The sequence below is a fragment of the Aotus nancymaae genome, unplaced genomic scaffold, assembly GCF_030222135.1.
Source record: "Aotus nancymaae isolate 86718 unplaced genomic scaffold, 86718_ANA_hifiasm-v0.15.2.pri h1tg000221l, whole genome shotgun sequence".
NCBI classification, from domain to species: Eukaryota; Metazoa; Chordata; class Mammalia; order Primates; family Aotidae; genus Aotus; species Aotus nancymaae.
The window spans coordinates 259956-273661 of NW_026988636.1; the positions used below are offsets into that span (position 1 = coordinate 259956).

Consider the following 13706-nt stretch of genomic DNA (forward strand, 5'->3'; position numbering starts at 1 on the left):
TTCATACAGATAAATAAAGCATGGGGGAAGACAGGTGGTGAAAACGCAGTAACGGGAAAGGTTCTCAGATGTACAGGTCTTATTAGAGTTTGTGGCTGAGTCCAGACTTTTCTCTAAAAGTACAACAGCAAATGTTGTATTATCATAATTGCAAGAAAGATCTGAAAGAAGCAAGTGGTCTGAGCCTACCCTGCTTGGGTCTGTTTTGCAAAGATGAGGAGGGTGGGGAGGGGGAGCTGCTGCAGTAAGACCCTTAAAAAGATGTCTCAGAAACTGGCAGATCATGATCTGGACAAGGGCCCACTATGTTGGTTTTTTTTTGTTTTTTTGTTTTTTTTGCCTAATTTAATTCTCATGAGGAAAGTGTGAATTAGACCAAGGGTCTGAGCTTCTTCTTCCGATTGTGGGGCTCCATATCCGCCAAGGGTTGTAGGTCTGTCCCAAGTCATCAGCTGGACTGGAGGTGGAGGGTGCGTGAGGAGCAGGGGAGTTTTCTGTGCCCATGAGGCCGATGCTTGCCAGCGTGTTTGCTGGAGTGGTGAAGGGAAGGGTGCTGCTAAGGTTGCTGGACCAAATGGAGTTGCTGAATGGAGTGGTGGACCACAGGCCGCTGGTGTTACCGAGGACCGACTGCGACAAAACAGAAATCATCCAGCATTGAGCCTGGCAGGCAGAGGGTCAAATGGGTATGGGGTAAGAGGGTAAGGCTACAGAAAAGATGAGGCTGGGGCACATGTTCCTCTCATTTTATTTACTTTAGAACAAATGTATATATATATTTTTGAGCAGATGGTTCTGATTTTTTTGAGACAGTGTCTTGCTCTATCACTCAGGCTGGAGTGCAGTGGTGTGATCATGGTTCACTGAAGCCTCAAACTCCTGGGCTCAAGCGATCTTCCCACCTCAGCCTCCCGAAGTGCTAGGACTAAAGGCATTAGCCACCGTGACAGCTGGTTGTGATATTTAAAAAAGAGAGTTGTATTGGAACACAGCTGGCCCATCCGCCTGTACACTCTCTGTGGCTACTTGTGTACTGCAATGGCAGAGGTGATGCATGGCCTTCAGAGCCTAAAATAGTTACTATCTGACTCTTTATAGAAAGTTTGCTGACTTCTCTTTTAAAGAGTGGTTAAGGTGGTTTTAAAACAGATGCCTGAATAATTACACTTTGTGGAGGTACAAAGGAAAGGAACAAACTTTGGAATCTATGTAGCTGAAATATCTATCACGAAACCTTGCATGTCTAATCTGGTTTCACTGAGAACAAAGAGGCAAATGCAGTGGGGTCATATTTTTCTGTCATAATTTTGTGGAAGCCAAAACCGCTAATTAGTTTCCTTGGAAAGAATACTCTTTTGGAGTATGATCTTTGCAGAAGACTTTAGCCAAGAAGCAAACAAATGTACTCTAGAAAGTCTAAGCTAAGAGATAGGTGCTTCTCAGCAACAAAGTCAATGCAACATCCAGCTTGTTCCTGGGAGCCCAGTGACTGCATCACACAGACGCTGAAGTCTTCCCTCAGCCATCTGAACCCGCCACAGGCCTACGGTCACCCTTGTGGTCCATTTACAGGTTGGGAAGAGGCAGAAAATGCCATTGATCTATTAGGAGGGACTCCAGAGACCAATCTTATAGCTGTTCAGTTGATCTTACTGAAACTTCCTAACTGTAATGGCTCTGAAGGGCATTATTGGTCATTGTGACAGAATATGAAGACAAAGCAATGGAGACAATAAAAGTACTAACCCACCCCTCTGATGCTGCTGTTCGTTGTTTGTAACTATGCCAGTGCCACCCATGTGACAGCAATGGCAGAGATGGTGAGTGAGTGGGCCAGGGCCAGGCCTCGGCCCCAAGTACTCACTGTGGCTGTGTGGGTCGGGGAGCCAGAACTGGCTGGCCAGGAAGGACTGGGGTCTGTCGCTGGCGAGTCCCAAAGGTATGAAGGGCCACTATTAAACTCGTTCCAGCTCCTCTGTGAGGCCTGATTGCACGATCGAGATAATCCAAGTTTGCTGAAAACTTCTGAAAATAAAGTAACAGTTATCAAGTCCATATTTGGTTTTGCCATGATTTCTAGAGCAAGATGGGGCTTCACTCAATGGCGTACCTCCCACCACGTCTCCTGGAGCCACCACACTCACTTCACCAGCCCACCACAGCCCAGAGGGAATAGGGGCAGGGATGTCCTCCAGAACTCAAGTGCACAGCGCACGATCTGATATGCCACCCATACTTATGCCACAGATGACATCCAAATGCAAACATTCCCCCCCGTCACATGATAGCTAATGCAAAGCTTCCATGGTGACCTCTAGTTCTGGATAGCAAGAAGAGGACCCCTGGCATGCTCAGGGGTCCCATTTCAGAACAGAACCCTTCTGTGAAGCCCTTCAATACCTGCTGTGAAATTCACACCAACTAGCATATGTACACAGTGTCAAACTCGGTCCACTGCCCCTCTGGGCTGTCGGTGTGGGAGAGGGAGGAGGAGGGGAGGGACCCTTCCCAGGGAGCTTCCTGCGGGGCCTCCTTCCACAGGGCTGCTGTGCTGTGTTCTCAAGACACAAAACCATACCTCCTCTCCCTTCCTCTGTCCACAGGCTTATTAGTTACACGTCTAGTGTTAAACACTCACCACCAGTTAGATTAAAAGAATTTCCAAAGGCGGAGAATGAATTGAGGGGAGTGAAGTCAGGGCTGCTTGGGTTGCTGACGGGACTCCACAAACCTGAGCTAAACGTTACAAGAGGAAAACGCAATACACAAAAATGTATGATGGTTAGTGAAAACGGATCCATAGTGCACAGCTTCACAAACAGGAGACATTGCTCAACTGGGGGTACTCAAATATTAAAAACAAAGACAAAAGGAGGAGCTGAACAATGGCTGCTTACCACAAGGAGTAAGCCAGAGTGAGCCTCAGAGCTCTGGATGCCCTATGACTAGCTCACAGCCTGGTTCAAAGCAAATGTTTTGTAGAGAAACATTTTTTTCCTTTGGTTTGCTTTTTGGTAATGGAAGATTTATTTAAAAACTACTTCAAATCTAGGACTGATTTCCTATTAGTGCCAAGTAGGTAAATTGGGGCTCAATTGTTATTTATCTGGGAAAGTCAACCAAGGTGACTTCTGCGGGTCACCACACCAGCTAGATGAAAAAAAACCCCTCTGGTTAAAGAAAGGGGCGTGGCCAGTGATTTACTATAAATTGTCTAGTATTCACTCCACATTTCCTTCCTCCCAAACAACTTTTGCTCTTCTACTCTAACGTTCAGATCACATCCTCTCTTACCACAGACCAGGAGATGGAGGAGAGTGAGAAGTTTAATGTGTGTCTGCTAGGCTGAGACAGGTGTGGGTTCCCCCTCTCTCTATCTGGGCTGCCCCGGGGAAGGCACAGCAGCTGGCTTTCTGCTTCTACCCAGCAGACACGGTTTCTTAGAGGCACTAGACCACTTCTGACAAATGCCTCCTTAAAATGCCCTGAAACCCGTTTATGGATAAAAGGTGCTAATCCGACGTGAGAAGCAGCCTTCTTTCTAGTGGTGGTCTACTGTACCTGTCTGAGCCATCGCTGTCAACAGGAGCGTGTGAAATGCCGAGGCTGCTGGAGAAACCTGTTTTGTTTGAAGAAACTTTAGCAAAGCCATTCCCACCTGTAACAATGGACGCTGAATCAATAGAAGGCACATCAGAACAGAGGTCATTCCACCAGGCCTGGCGCCTGATGTGGAAGGTCTCTGAAGCAAAGGCACTGACCTGGGCTCTTGTCATAACCGGCTGTGACTGCAGCAAAAGTGGGGTTGCCATTCTTGCCTGGGAGCGAGGCTGCTTTTGTCAGCTTGTGCTTGTTTCCATTTGGCTGCTTTATTTTAGGGTCACTGGAAAAAGAAGCAAAGAGAGAACTCATTTCTCATCAGCAGTGCCCTGTCTCAGGGAGGTGTGGGACTGGCAGGACTGAGCCCTGAGTGGGCTTCTCTGCAGCGGGGCAGGTCACAGAGCATAGGTCAGTCTCGTGTCCCATGCTCTGGGGCCTCAGACCACTTAATCAGATAGAAATAGAGGGGTTTCTGGGGAAAGATAAGAAAACAAAAGATCACTATGAAAGAGACCAGGGCGGGATCACAATTTACGGACTGGCAGAGGCTTCAATCACACTTTAGTGAAAAATGCTAGAGAGCCACTCGGCAGGAAACGCAAAAGGGAGCACGAGCAGGGCAGGCACTGACATTGGGCAGGGCTGGGCCTCAGAAGTCTCCTTCCCTGCCAGGACAGGGCCACGTGCGCCTGTGGCAGGCTCCCTAAGCAGGATGGCGCCCCCAGCCTCAGTGGTTACTGCCTCTTGGGCAAGGCTGGGAGGACCTGCCCCCAGGCTGGCCAGTGGATGCGGTGCACAGAAACCCATGCCACGCCAAGGCACATGGTGAGAATGCCATCCGTGACCGTCAGGCTTGTGCTACACTGTGGCAGGTGGTCGTGAGCGAGGCTGTGTGCCTCACAGAACAGCATGGTTCCTGCATCCTGTCTGCATGGTCAGGAGGCTACCCTCCTGGGTGCACACATCCCCTCACCCAGCATAACAGCCTTGGACCAGATCCAGCCCTTCTAAGTCCTAAGCTAAACTGTCCAAAGGCCAAAATTAGTGTCACATAAACCCATATTCCCAACTCACAGGAATCCCCTTTAGGTCTTCGTGTAATGCTTAGCAGACGTTCTTTGGCTCCTCAATGAGAATATCACTCTAGTGAATTAAACGATGCATTTCTCGGTCCACGGGTGGGAAGAATGAATGGATTAGAAAGGGAATGGGGTTACTGTTGGAGCTGGGCATGAGCACAGCAGCAGGAAGGGGGAGTGGACCCCAGGTAAAGGGGCCAACACAAGCCCACAGCTCTCAAAAGTAACACTGGACAGTGGTTCGTGGTGGCTGTTTACATTTAAAGGGCATGACATCGGTTTTTAGGCACGTTTCGAGCTGAGGACTGGAAAGCAAGCAGCAGGCCTACCTGCTGGAGCTGCTGTTGACGATGCTGCTGTAGCTGCCACGGGCCACGAAGGGGCAAGAGGCAGCTGGGGGAGACGGGGAGGCAGGTGTCGGTGAGGTCTGGCGTTGTTTTAAGAAAATGTCTGCGTTGAGGGTTTGCAGAGAAAGTTTATAAAGACTATCAGTAGCTGGAAATTAAAAGGAAAAGGGCTCATTAATGTGGTGCTTTGATTAGTACTCTTTCAAATCACTTTTGATGTTCTCTAAGACTATGCAGAACTCAAGCGCTTTTACAAAGACAACCAACGAAAGCTCTTAGATGTGTTCTGTTTAACAGGTTTTAAAGAGAAAGCAGCCACATCTCTCTGCACGGGGGGATCTGAGGGAGCGAGAGTGTGCCCTGTCCCTGCTGTGTTGCGTGGTGATCTTTAACGTCCTCAGGCAGGGGAGGAGGGTCTTCCACATCCTCCAGGGGTGGACAGCTGAGGCCACTAGCTGGGGACCCGGAAAAGCCTCGTGCCTACATGCAGGTTTACAGCTGTGTGAGGCGCAGTGCGCTGGGCTGAATCCCCAAGTTTGGTAATGCCTCTCTGTCGGCGTAATTGGGATGTGCAGCTCTGATCCCTATTTTATAAGGATAACAGCTCCTTGCATATCGTGTGCCCTTTAAGGTAATGTCTATACACCTGTTTTAAAAATCTACAACAGGCTTGGCACAGTGGCTTGAGCCTGTAACCTCAGCACTTTGGGAGGCTGAGGTGGGAGGACTGCTTTGAGCCAGGAGTTGGAGGCTGCAGTGAGCTATAATCACACCATTGCACTCCAGCCTGACCCCATCTCTTAAAAAAAAAAAATTAAAAATTTCAGTCACAAAAGAGTATTCTATATCCAGTAAATGGAAATATGTATAATTTTTATCAGAAAAATGTATCATTTTGCACATCTCTTGTGTGCAACTTGGTGCTGCTGTAGCTACTGAAAGAGGAAGAAGGTGAGGGAAGAGCTTGGGCCCTGTGAACTCCCATCACCACGGGGCATGATCCTTAGCCCAGGCCTGCCCAACTGGGCATCCTCCCCCTCGCTCCCTGTCTGGCCTCTCAGGCCCTGTGAGATTTCTGCATGCCCTGAGCACACCATGCTCCACTTATCCTGTCCCTCACTGCCACACTGCAGTCGCTCTGCCTGCTGCTTCTGCTTCCCTGGTGACACTTTCCAGCACAAGCTGCTTCTCCCTTACCCTCAGGGCTCAGGGCTAGAATAAGGCTCTCCATGCCATGGCTGGGTCAAGACTCCAGTGTGGCCCTGATGAGCAAAGCAGTCTTCTCTTCAAAGCCCATGCTCTCCACTCCTCATCCTTACGGCCACCTGCTACCTTCTCTCCCACCTTCCCCAGTGCTGCCGGTGCCGGGTGGTCCTGTCTCCCACCTGCCCACACTCACCCTTGATGATGTGGGCCCCCTCCTTGCTGGCTCTGTGGATCTGCTGACCTGATGCTCATTCAGGACATGTCTCACACCAGTGTCCTGTACAAGCCCTGCTCAAATCTCTATGTCCCCCTCAGGCTCCTCTGAGGCCTCCCATCTGACAACGTCTACACTGTCAGCTTGCTATCTGTACTGTCCTGATCCTTCCCTAGCCACCTTCTCTGGCCTTCCCCTGCCCCAGCAGTGACTCGTTCCCTCGTTCTCCGCCCACACTTGGAGCAGGCTGTGCCCCACTTTGCGTGTGCTTCATCCACCCGAGGTGCCTGTCCTAGGGAAAGGTGCTGGCAGCTCTCGTGGGTGGAATGTGTTTCACAGGGCTCAGTGCTGCAATGCTCCCGAGACAGTAATGATGGAATAAAACAGGGAAAGCAAAGGGAAGTTAGGAAAAGCCCCCATGGAACAGTGCTTGAGGAAGAAGCAGAGGAGAGACCAATAGCACAGTGGGTGCAATTAGAGAACATTTTGATTCAATTATAAAATTTTTCCTTTGTGGCTTCTGATTTGCCTTTCCTTTTAATAACGCTTTTGTATTTTTTATATTTTTAAATAATGAAATTATTCAAGGAGAATTTTCACCGCAACTCGTATGGTACACAGGCTGCACAACTCCCCCAGTGACTACTGCCACATGCTGGCTGCACAGTCTTGAATGGGACCAACGCTTTCACCCTAAGGAACTGCACTAAGCTCGGCACCGCTAACAGCGCTCGTAGAACTTCAGGTCTAAGCAAGATGAAACACCAAGGGAGGCAAAGGGAGAAAAGGGCATGAGAAAGCGGGGGCAGAGGAAATAGGTACAAGTGATGGAGAGTGTGTGGGACGGACTCTCGCAGGTTGCCTCCACCCATACTCTATCGAGTGGATCTCTGCTGGAACTTTCTAGTAAGGCTGGCAGTGAGAGCAGAGAGGTCACTGGGCTTGGAACCAATGTAAGGGATTGCTTGGATGGAAAAACACAAAAGGACTGCACAGATGTGGGCTGAGAAGATAAGCTCTGCGCCTCTTTCCCAACTGCACACCATGGAGCTCTCCCTGAAGCACCATGCTCAGATGCACCAGCTGGCCTCTGCAGAAGAGCCAGGCAGGAAACTGAGGCCTGCAGCACTGGGCTCTTCACAGTTCCTCCTCCAGATGGCTGGCCTGCCATTTCCCACATTCCTCCCCCGAGGGTGGCACCAGAATCTCCTGCCTGGGGTTGGGTCCTGTCATCCTTTCCCCTCCACACTAAGGGAGTGATGCCAATACATGGTTCAGGTGCCATTAGGTGGGGTGCTGCCAGCCAGCTTGTGGCTGTGTCTGACTGTTGCCTGCTCTCCTGGCAGCATGATTCTGCATGCTTGTGTTGTTACGTCACAAGCAGGGCTCGTGTCACTTCACTGGGTCTCAGGACACCCCTGTGAAACTGGCTTCGGGGACTGTGTTCTGTTGCTGAAAGTGGCATCTGTTTAAAGGGAAACTGTCTAAATCATGGAGTGTCAAGCCAAGGGCCAAGGGCCAGCGGAAACCTCAGGGGGCTCTAGGAAGCAGAAGCATCCCACCTGGACACACGGGCCACCCATGGTCTCTTCAATTTGTTGAGTGAATGAGGATTTAGGATTGTATTGTGATCACCCCAGGCAAAAAGTAGTATTAAAAGGTGCCAGAATGTCTCATGGCAAATAGGGCTACAGGATGTATCTCAGAGGGCATCTCTTTCCAGGATGTATCTACACATCCTGGCGAGAGTGTGGACGCCCTATCTGAGCCTCCAGGGTCTCTGCCCTCATTCAACCCAAGGAGCCTGCCCTTCACCTTCAATGACCTGACTGTTGCTCAAACCTGACTGTATCCCTGGTCTTCCTTAACTTGCCTTCTGGTATACTCAAACAGAGCGGTGAGTGTGGACCAATCAGTCCTAAGGACCTCTCTTGATCCCAAATCCCCGCTGTCAGCCCCTCCCTTTTCTGGTCTCTGTTATCCCCTTTTTCAGGTCAAGTGTCTATAGGGTGAGGACTTCTATTTTAGTCAACTGTGCTTACTGTCTTGATTTACTGCAGGCTAAACTGGAGAAACAAGGTCAAGAAGGTAGTGAGAAAAATAATAAAACCTTTGTGTAGGCTGCTTATGTAAAAAGACGTGGGTGAAGTTAGGAGGAAATGGAATTTTTACAAAAACAAGTACACTATGAATGAGGAACTCATCAGGTAAAGGACTGCTGAGTCAATGCTTTTGTAAAGCAAACAATTCTGTAGAAGATTAACCACTCCAAACAGACCGTTCCATTTTGCACATTGGGCAGTGGTATGCTAGTATACCAGCCCCCTGAAAAAAAAAAAAAGCCCTGATGTGAACAGTTTAATGATAACCCTGATGTAAATAATCTTACCAGGACTGAATTCAGCCTACAGCAGTTTAGCCACTGGCTAGGCTAGTTAACTCTACAGGGGCATGGACTCTCGGCTGGCAAAGCACTGCCAATTGGTCTCCCTTTAAAGCAGCATGCCCCTGTAGAGTTCCATGCCCAGAGTCGGGTGGGCTGTGGGTAAGTGGAGCCCTATGGTTTCTAAACCACTATACTTACAGCTGCCGGGTTTGTGAACTGGAACGGAATCCCACTCCGGTGGAGGAGAGTCTTTTTCACCCTCTGAGCTACTGGTGTTGCCTAATTCTTGACTATTCGGGAGGAATTTTGCTAGGGCAGACGGTCTGTTATCCACTAACTTATTTGTACCTGTACAAAAGTCAGAAAAGAACATGGTTAATGAAGGATAACTCCTTTCTTTTAGGTCTATTTCAATGAACCTTCTAAAGAGAACAAGAACACAGCCTTAAGCCTTACAATAACTACTGATTGCTTACTGATAATGCACAACAATTATTAATATAGTGCACTATGAAAAGATCTGGAAGACAGGATCACAGAGAACAAAATGACAGTACCTTTTGTTTTCTGGGAATTTCGTGATTTGGATCCACCTGCCAATGCAGTTGGAAGAGGAATCTTGCTTGGGAGATTTCTACGTTGCTTACTTTCCAAAGGGGGAGCATATGGTAGTTCTAATGAACTGAAAGACAATCGTGGATGGAAAATACAAATTTATTCCTTTGTTTTGGAGGACGGAAGTCATCAACATTGTAATTCTTCTACAATGCAACTGCATGTAGGAAGCTAATGTGGCTTCCTGGGGTGTTACCTACTCTTGGTCCTATCTCAGGACTGGCTGCATGCCCAGCACTGTAGCTAAGACTGCCCAGCAGACATTCAGCAACTGCAGATTGAACCTTTGCTATTCTGAGTGTTGACAATGAACTGAGGTCCATTATTTAATAATATGTAGCAGTAGGGAAGGATCTATCTAAGATAAGGTGGAAAAAGAAAACCCTTAGCACCAACTTGCTGCTCAGGGCTGGAAGTGCAGTCACTTTGCTTGTGAGTCTCTCCCAGCATCTAGACTACCACCAGTAAGATTCCTGAACATGAAGCTTTTGAAAGATCTGATCTATGATATTAGAGGTTCCACTATTCAAAACTGAACACATTTTTCTTATAAAAATTATGAGGTGACCCAGAGCTAAGTTCCTGGTTACTGCAGGGAGCGGCCTAGGATGAATTTTCTTCCTTATTCTTGAACTTGGGTTAATCTTAGGTAAAACATTTAAATAGTTTTAAATTGATTTAGAGTGACATGCTTTCTGAAAGATTCTGAGGTAAGCTTAAGATAATAAGCATACATAAATAGGACAATTAATTGACTCTCAACTTCCTATCAGCCACACAAAATGGGAAGCATGATAGGCTATCTTAAGTTTTCAAAGCTCAATAAGTGAGACAGGAAAACCTGCTGGGAGACAGCAGCTGGGAAGAACGAATCTCTGAAAGAAATGAACTGGGTAGCTGGCTCATGGAAGACAGCACTGTGAGTAGAGTATGTATATGGGCTACAAAGGCAATCTTTATGAAGCCGCATCTCTAATGCCCACCAAGACCAGATCTGGGACTGGGAGGACCTCCAGAAGGAGCTTAGCTAACGTGGTCCAAGAAGGACCTTTTCTAGCAAAAGCTGAGATGCAGCTCAGAGAGCCCAGGGGCTCCTTTGGAGAAATTTTCCAAGAATCCTCAGGGATTTCCTGGTGACAGCTGTCAGTTCAGGGCTGAGCTGACAGCCAGCTTTTCATTACAAACCTACAAAGACATCTACACCTACAAAGTCTACACAGATGGTGTAAAATGGATGCCTCTCCAACATTTTCCACATTTCAGTGTGCTTCCTGCTCCCAACCCTCCTGGCTCCATCTTCCAAGTTCTTCATACACCACCTTGCCTTCTGTCCTCCCACCCCACATCCTCACTCACAGGATATAGTGCACTTTAGCTAAGTTCCAGGTCAGAGGCAATCCACTGTGCTCATTCGCAGCAGATTTCAAAGGCGAGAAGAGTTCAAACTTTCCAGACCTAATGGCACCACAACACCCTCGCTCCCCAACAACCCCCATGTAAAGTGTGAGCTCATAAATAAATACATTTAAGAAGGCTATTTACAAACATTTTATAAGGTAGTAAGGTCAAAGGACATTTTCTTTTCATTATTTCCCTGTATTTCACACATTTTCCATAATAAGTAGGTATTGTATCTGGAATTAGTAAGAGACCAAACCAAAAACCCAAGGGTTTCCATTAGCCCAAACAGGTAGAGTTTTAGGTAAAATAACAAATCAAAGTGAAAAATCCATTGTTTATGGGGCAGATGATGAATGCTACAGTGTTATAAAATCTTTTGTCCTTCTTCCACTTCTGACTGACAGTGTTATTTAAAAACCCCATCTTCTAAAAAAAAAAAAAAAAAGCCCAAAGGCTCCCATAGTAGATACCAGCCCTCTGTGGTGGTGGAGGTGGTGTGGGTGTGATCTATTTTTAAGTGTGTGTGGGTATCTATTTATACAAAACTTAATTCTGTACCACTGTAAAAGTAACTGGTTTTTAAGAAAAAAGGTGCCAGACAACTACTGTTATTTTTACTGATTCATACGTCCTAAATTAAGTCAGATGATCTCTATTAAGAAACCTTTTTTAAGGCTTCTGAATAAAATGAGTAACAGCCAACTTAATTTCAGTGATTCTTTTTGTTTGTTTGTTTGAGACAGAGTCTTACTTTCTCACCCAGGCTGGAGTGCAATGGCACAAGCTGGGCTTACTGCAATCTCTGCCTCCCAGGCTCAAGTGATTCTCTTGCCTCAGCCTCCTGATTAGCTGGGATTACAGACGTGTGCCACCATGCTTGGTTAATTTTTGTATTTTTAACAGAGATGGGGTTTCACCATGTTGGCGAGGCTGGTCTGGAACTCCAGACCTCAGGTGATCTGCTCTCCTCAGCCTCCCAAAGTGCTGGGATTACAGGTGTGAGCCACCATGCCTGGCCTGAAGTGATTCTTTTTAAAAAGGAAAAACAGAAAAGTGGTTCAGATGCCAGACTTCATTTTCAATTTATTGACAGGGTCTTGCTCTGTTGCCCAGGCAAGAGTGCAGTGGTGCAATCATGGCTCTCTGCAGTCTCTAACTCCTGGGCTCAAGCAATCCTCCTGCCTCAGCTTCCCTAGTAGTTGGGACTACAGGTGAGTGCCACCAAACATGGCTAATTTAAAAGAAAAAAACTTTGTAAGTTGAGGTCTTGCTACATTGTCCAGGATGGTCTTGAACTCCTGGGCTCAAGCAATCCTCCCACCTTGACCTTCCAAAGTGATGGGATTATAGGTATGAGCTACCACTCCTGGCCTATTTTTATAATATATTTCCCCCCATTTTTTAATAACAACTTTTTTCTTAATATTTTGAGATGTTGCATTCTTATTTTTGCTTTTCACAATGTTACATCTGACTCAAGCCTGGCCTATTTCTATTCCTGTGATACACAGTACACACCCCTGTCTGGGGAGGAGAGAGGCAGAGCTTAGGAGAGGGCTAGGGACATGACCTGCAGTAGAGCAGTGTTTTCTCTGCACTGACAGGTCTGGGGCTGGCGCGTGCAGTGTGGTGTCCACGGCCCTTGGCCCTGAGTTGAGCAAGTATTTAAGCAGATTTTTAGAAAGAATATGATAGTTTATTTAATGTCTTTTGCTTATTTTAGATGATTACATTTATGTAAACATATACTGTTGACAAACAAATAGAAAAACAAAAAGATCAGTGGATACTCAAGAGTCCTAGAGCAAGGATGCCCTGGTCCCTTCCTGGTTCTGTAGAAATCTTTAGTGCCTGAGATCTGATTCCCATTCCTTGGCATCTCTGACATAGAATATAGTCTTCTGGAGGACTGCAGGCCCATTTCTATGTTGCCACAGGTGGAAAACATAGTTAGATCAGATTTCTGTTGCTGCAGCCCCACAGTATTTCCTAGGAAGTGATTTTTTTGTAGGTCAACTCTTGGGAGTGTGGATGGATGGGGCTGAGCCACTCCTCTGGCTTTGTCACCTCTTATAATGCTTCCAAAAGAAAGTGATGATATATGCCTTATTAATAATATATCTTATTAAAAGATGTGCACATGTCCTTCAGATATGTGGGACCATATATTAATACACTAAAAGGTGACAGAAATTTCAGGAATCACTAAAGCTAAGACTGGCTGTGATTCTGAGTGACAGTGTCTGACATTTACTAACAGAACAGAGTGGAGTCAGAGAATGGCTCTATTCAGAAAGCCAACCTTCTTCTGTTATTAAAAAAAAAAGTCTTTATTGATTGATTAATAAATTCTGACTCTCAATACTTTCATCCTTGAGTTCAGAAAAAAAACAGATCAGTGAGTTTAAAGAAATTAGATAAAGGAGATTAGAAGACAGGTTGCATATAGAGCTCCCCAGTTACAAAAAGACAGTTTCAAGCACGTGGCTTGAATTGTGTTCTGGTAATGATTTATCTTTTAACTACACATTGAGAGAACATGAGTTATTGCTATAACTGCCCCTTGACTGGGCAGTTCAGGACTGACCACTCTAAGGTTTTTGGTTTACCAGAGAACTAAAAATCTTGCAAAAGTAGTGACACTCAAGTGATGTCTTTGACTAATTTTTCAAATGCAAATTTGCTAGTGGTCAACTTGTAAAAAAAATCAGAATACAACATAAATCAGTGGAACAGGGATGGGGGATTAGGATTAATGTGTTCTATCTGCTTAAAAAATACTAAGCTGAGGCATCAGGGCTAATAAACAGGGCCAATTTGGTGACAGTCACCTATGGAATGGTATCTCTAAGATAATT

At 46.5% G+C, this 13706-nt stretch overlaps 1 protein-coding gene across 1 annotated transcript in view; it reads right to left on the minus strand.

The window, feature by feature from the left end:
- Positions 1 to 259: 259 nt before the first annotated feature.
- The window catches only part of LOC105722158 (transmembrane protein 131-like), a gene marked incomplete at its 5' end in the record, with an annotated part of 57401 nt that continues 43954 nt past the window's right edge, over positions 260 to 13706 (minus strand). Inside the window, 8 exons of the mRNA XM_064371918.1 lie at positions 260 to 630; positions 1865 to 2025; positions 2639 to 2736; positions 3562 to 3658; positions 3762 to 3883; positions 5009 to 5174; positions 9031 to 9180; positions 9390 to 9514. Coding sequence (XP_064227988.1) covers positions 346 to 630; positions 1865 to 2025; positions 2639 to 2736; positions 3562 to 3658; positions 3762 to 3883; positions 5009 to 5174; positions 9031 to 9180; positions 9390 to 9514 — 1204 coding nt within the window. The remainder of the gene's footprint in view (positions 631 to 1864; positions 2026 to 2638; positions 2737 to 3561; positions 3659 to 3761; positions 3884 to 5008; positions 5175 to 9030; positions 9181 to 9389; positions 9515 to 13706) is intronic.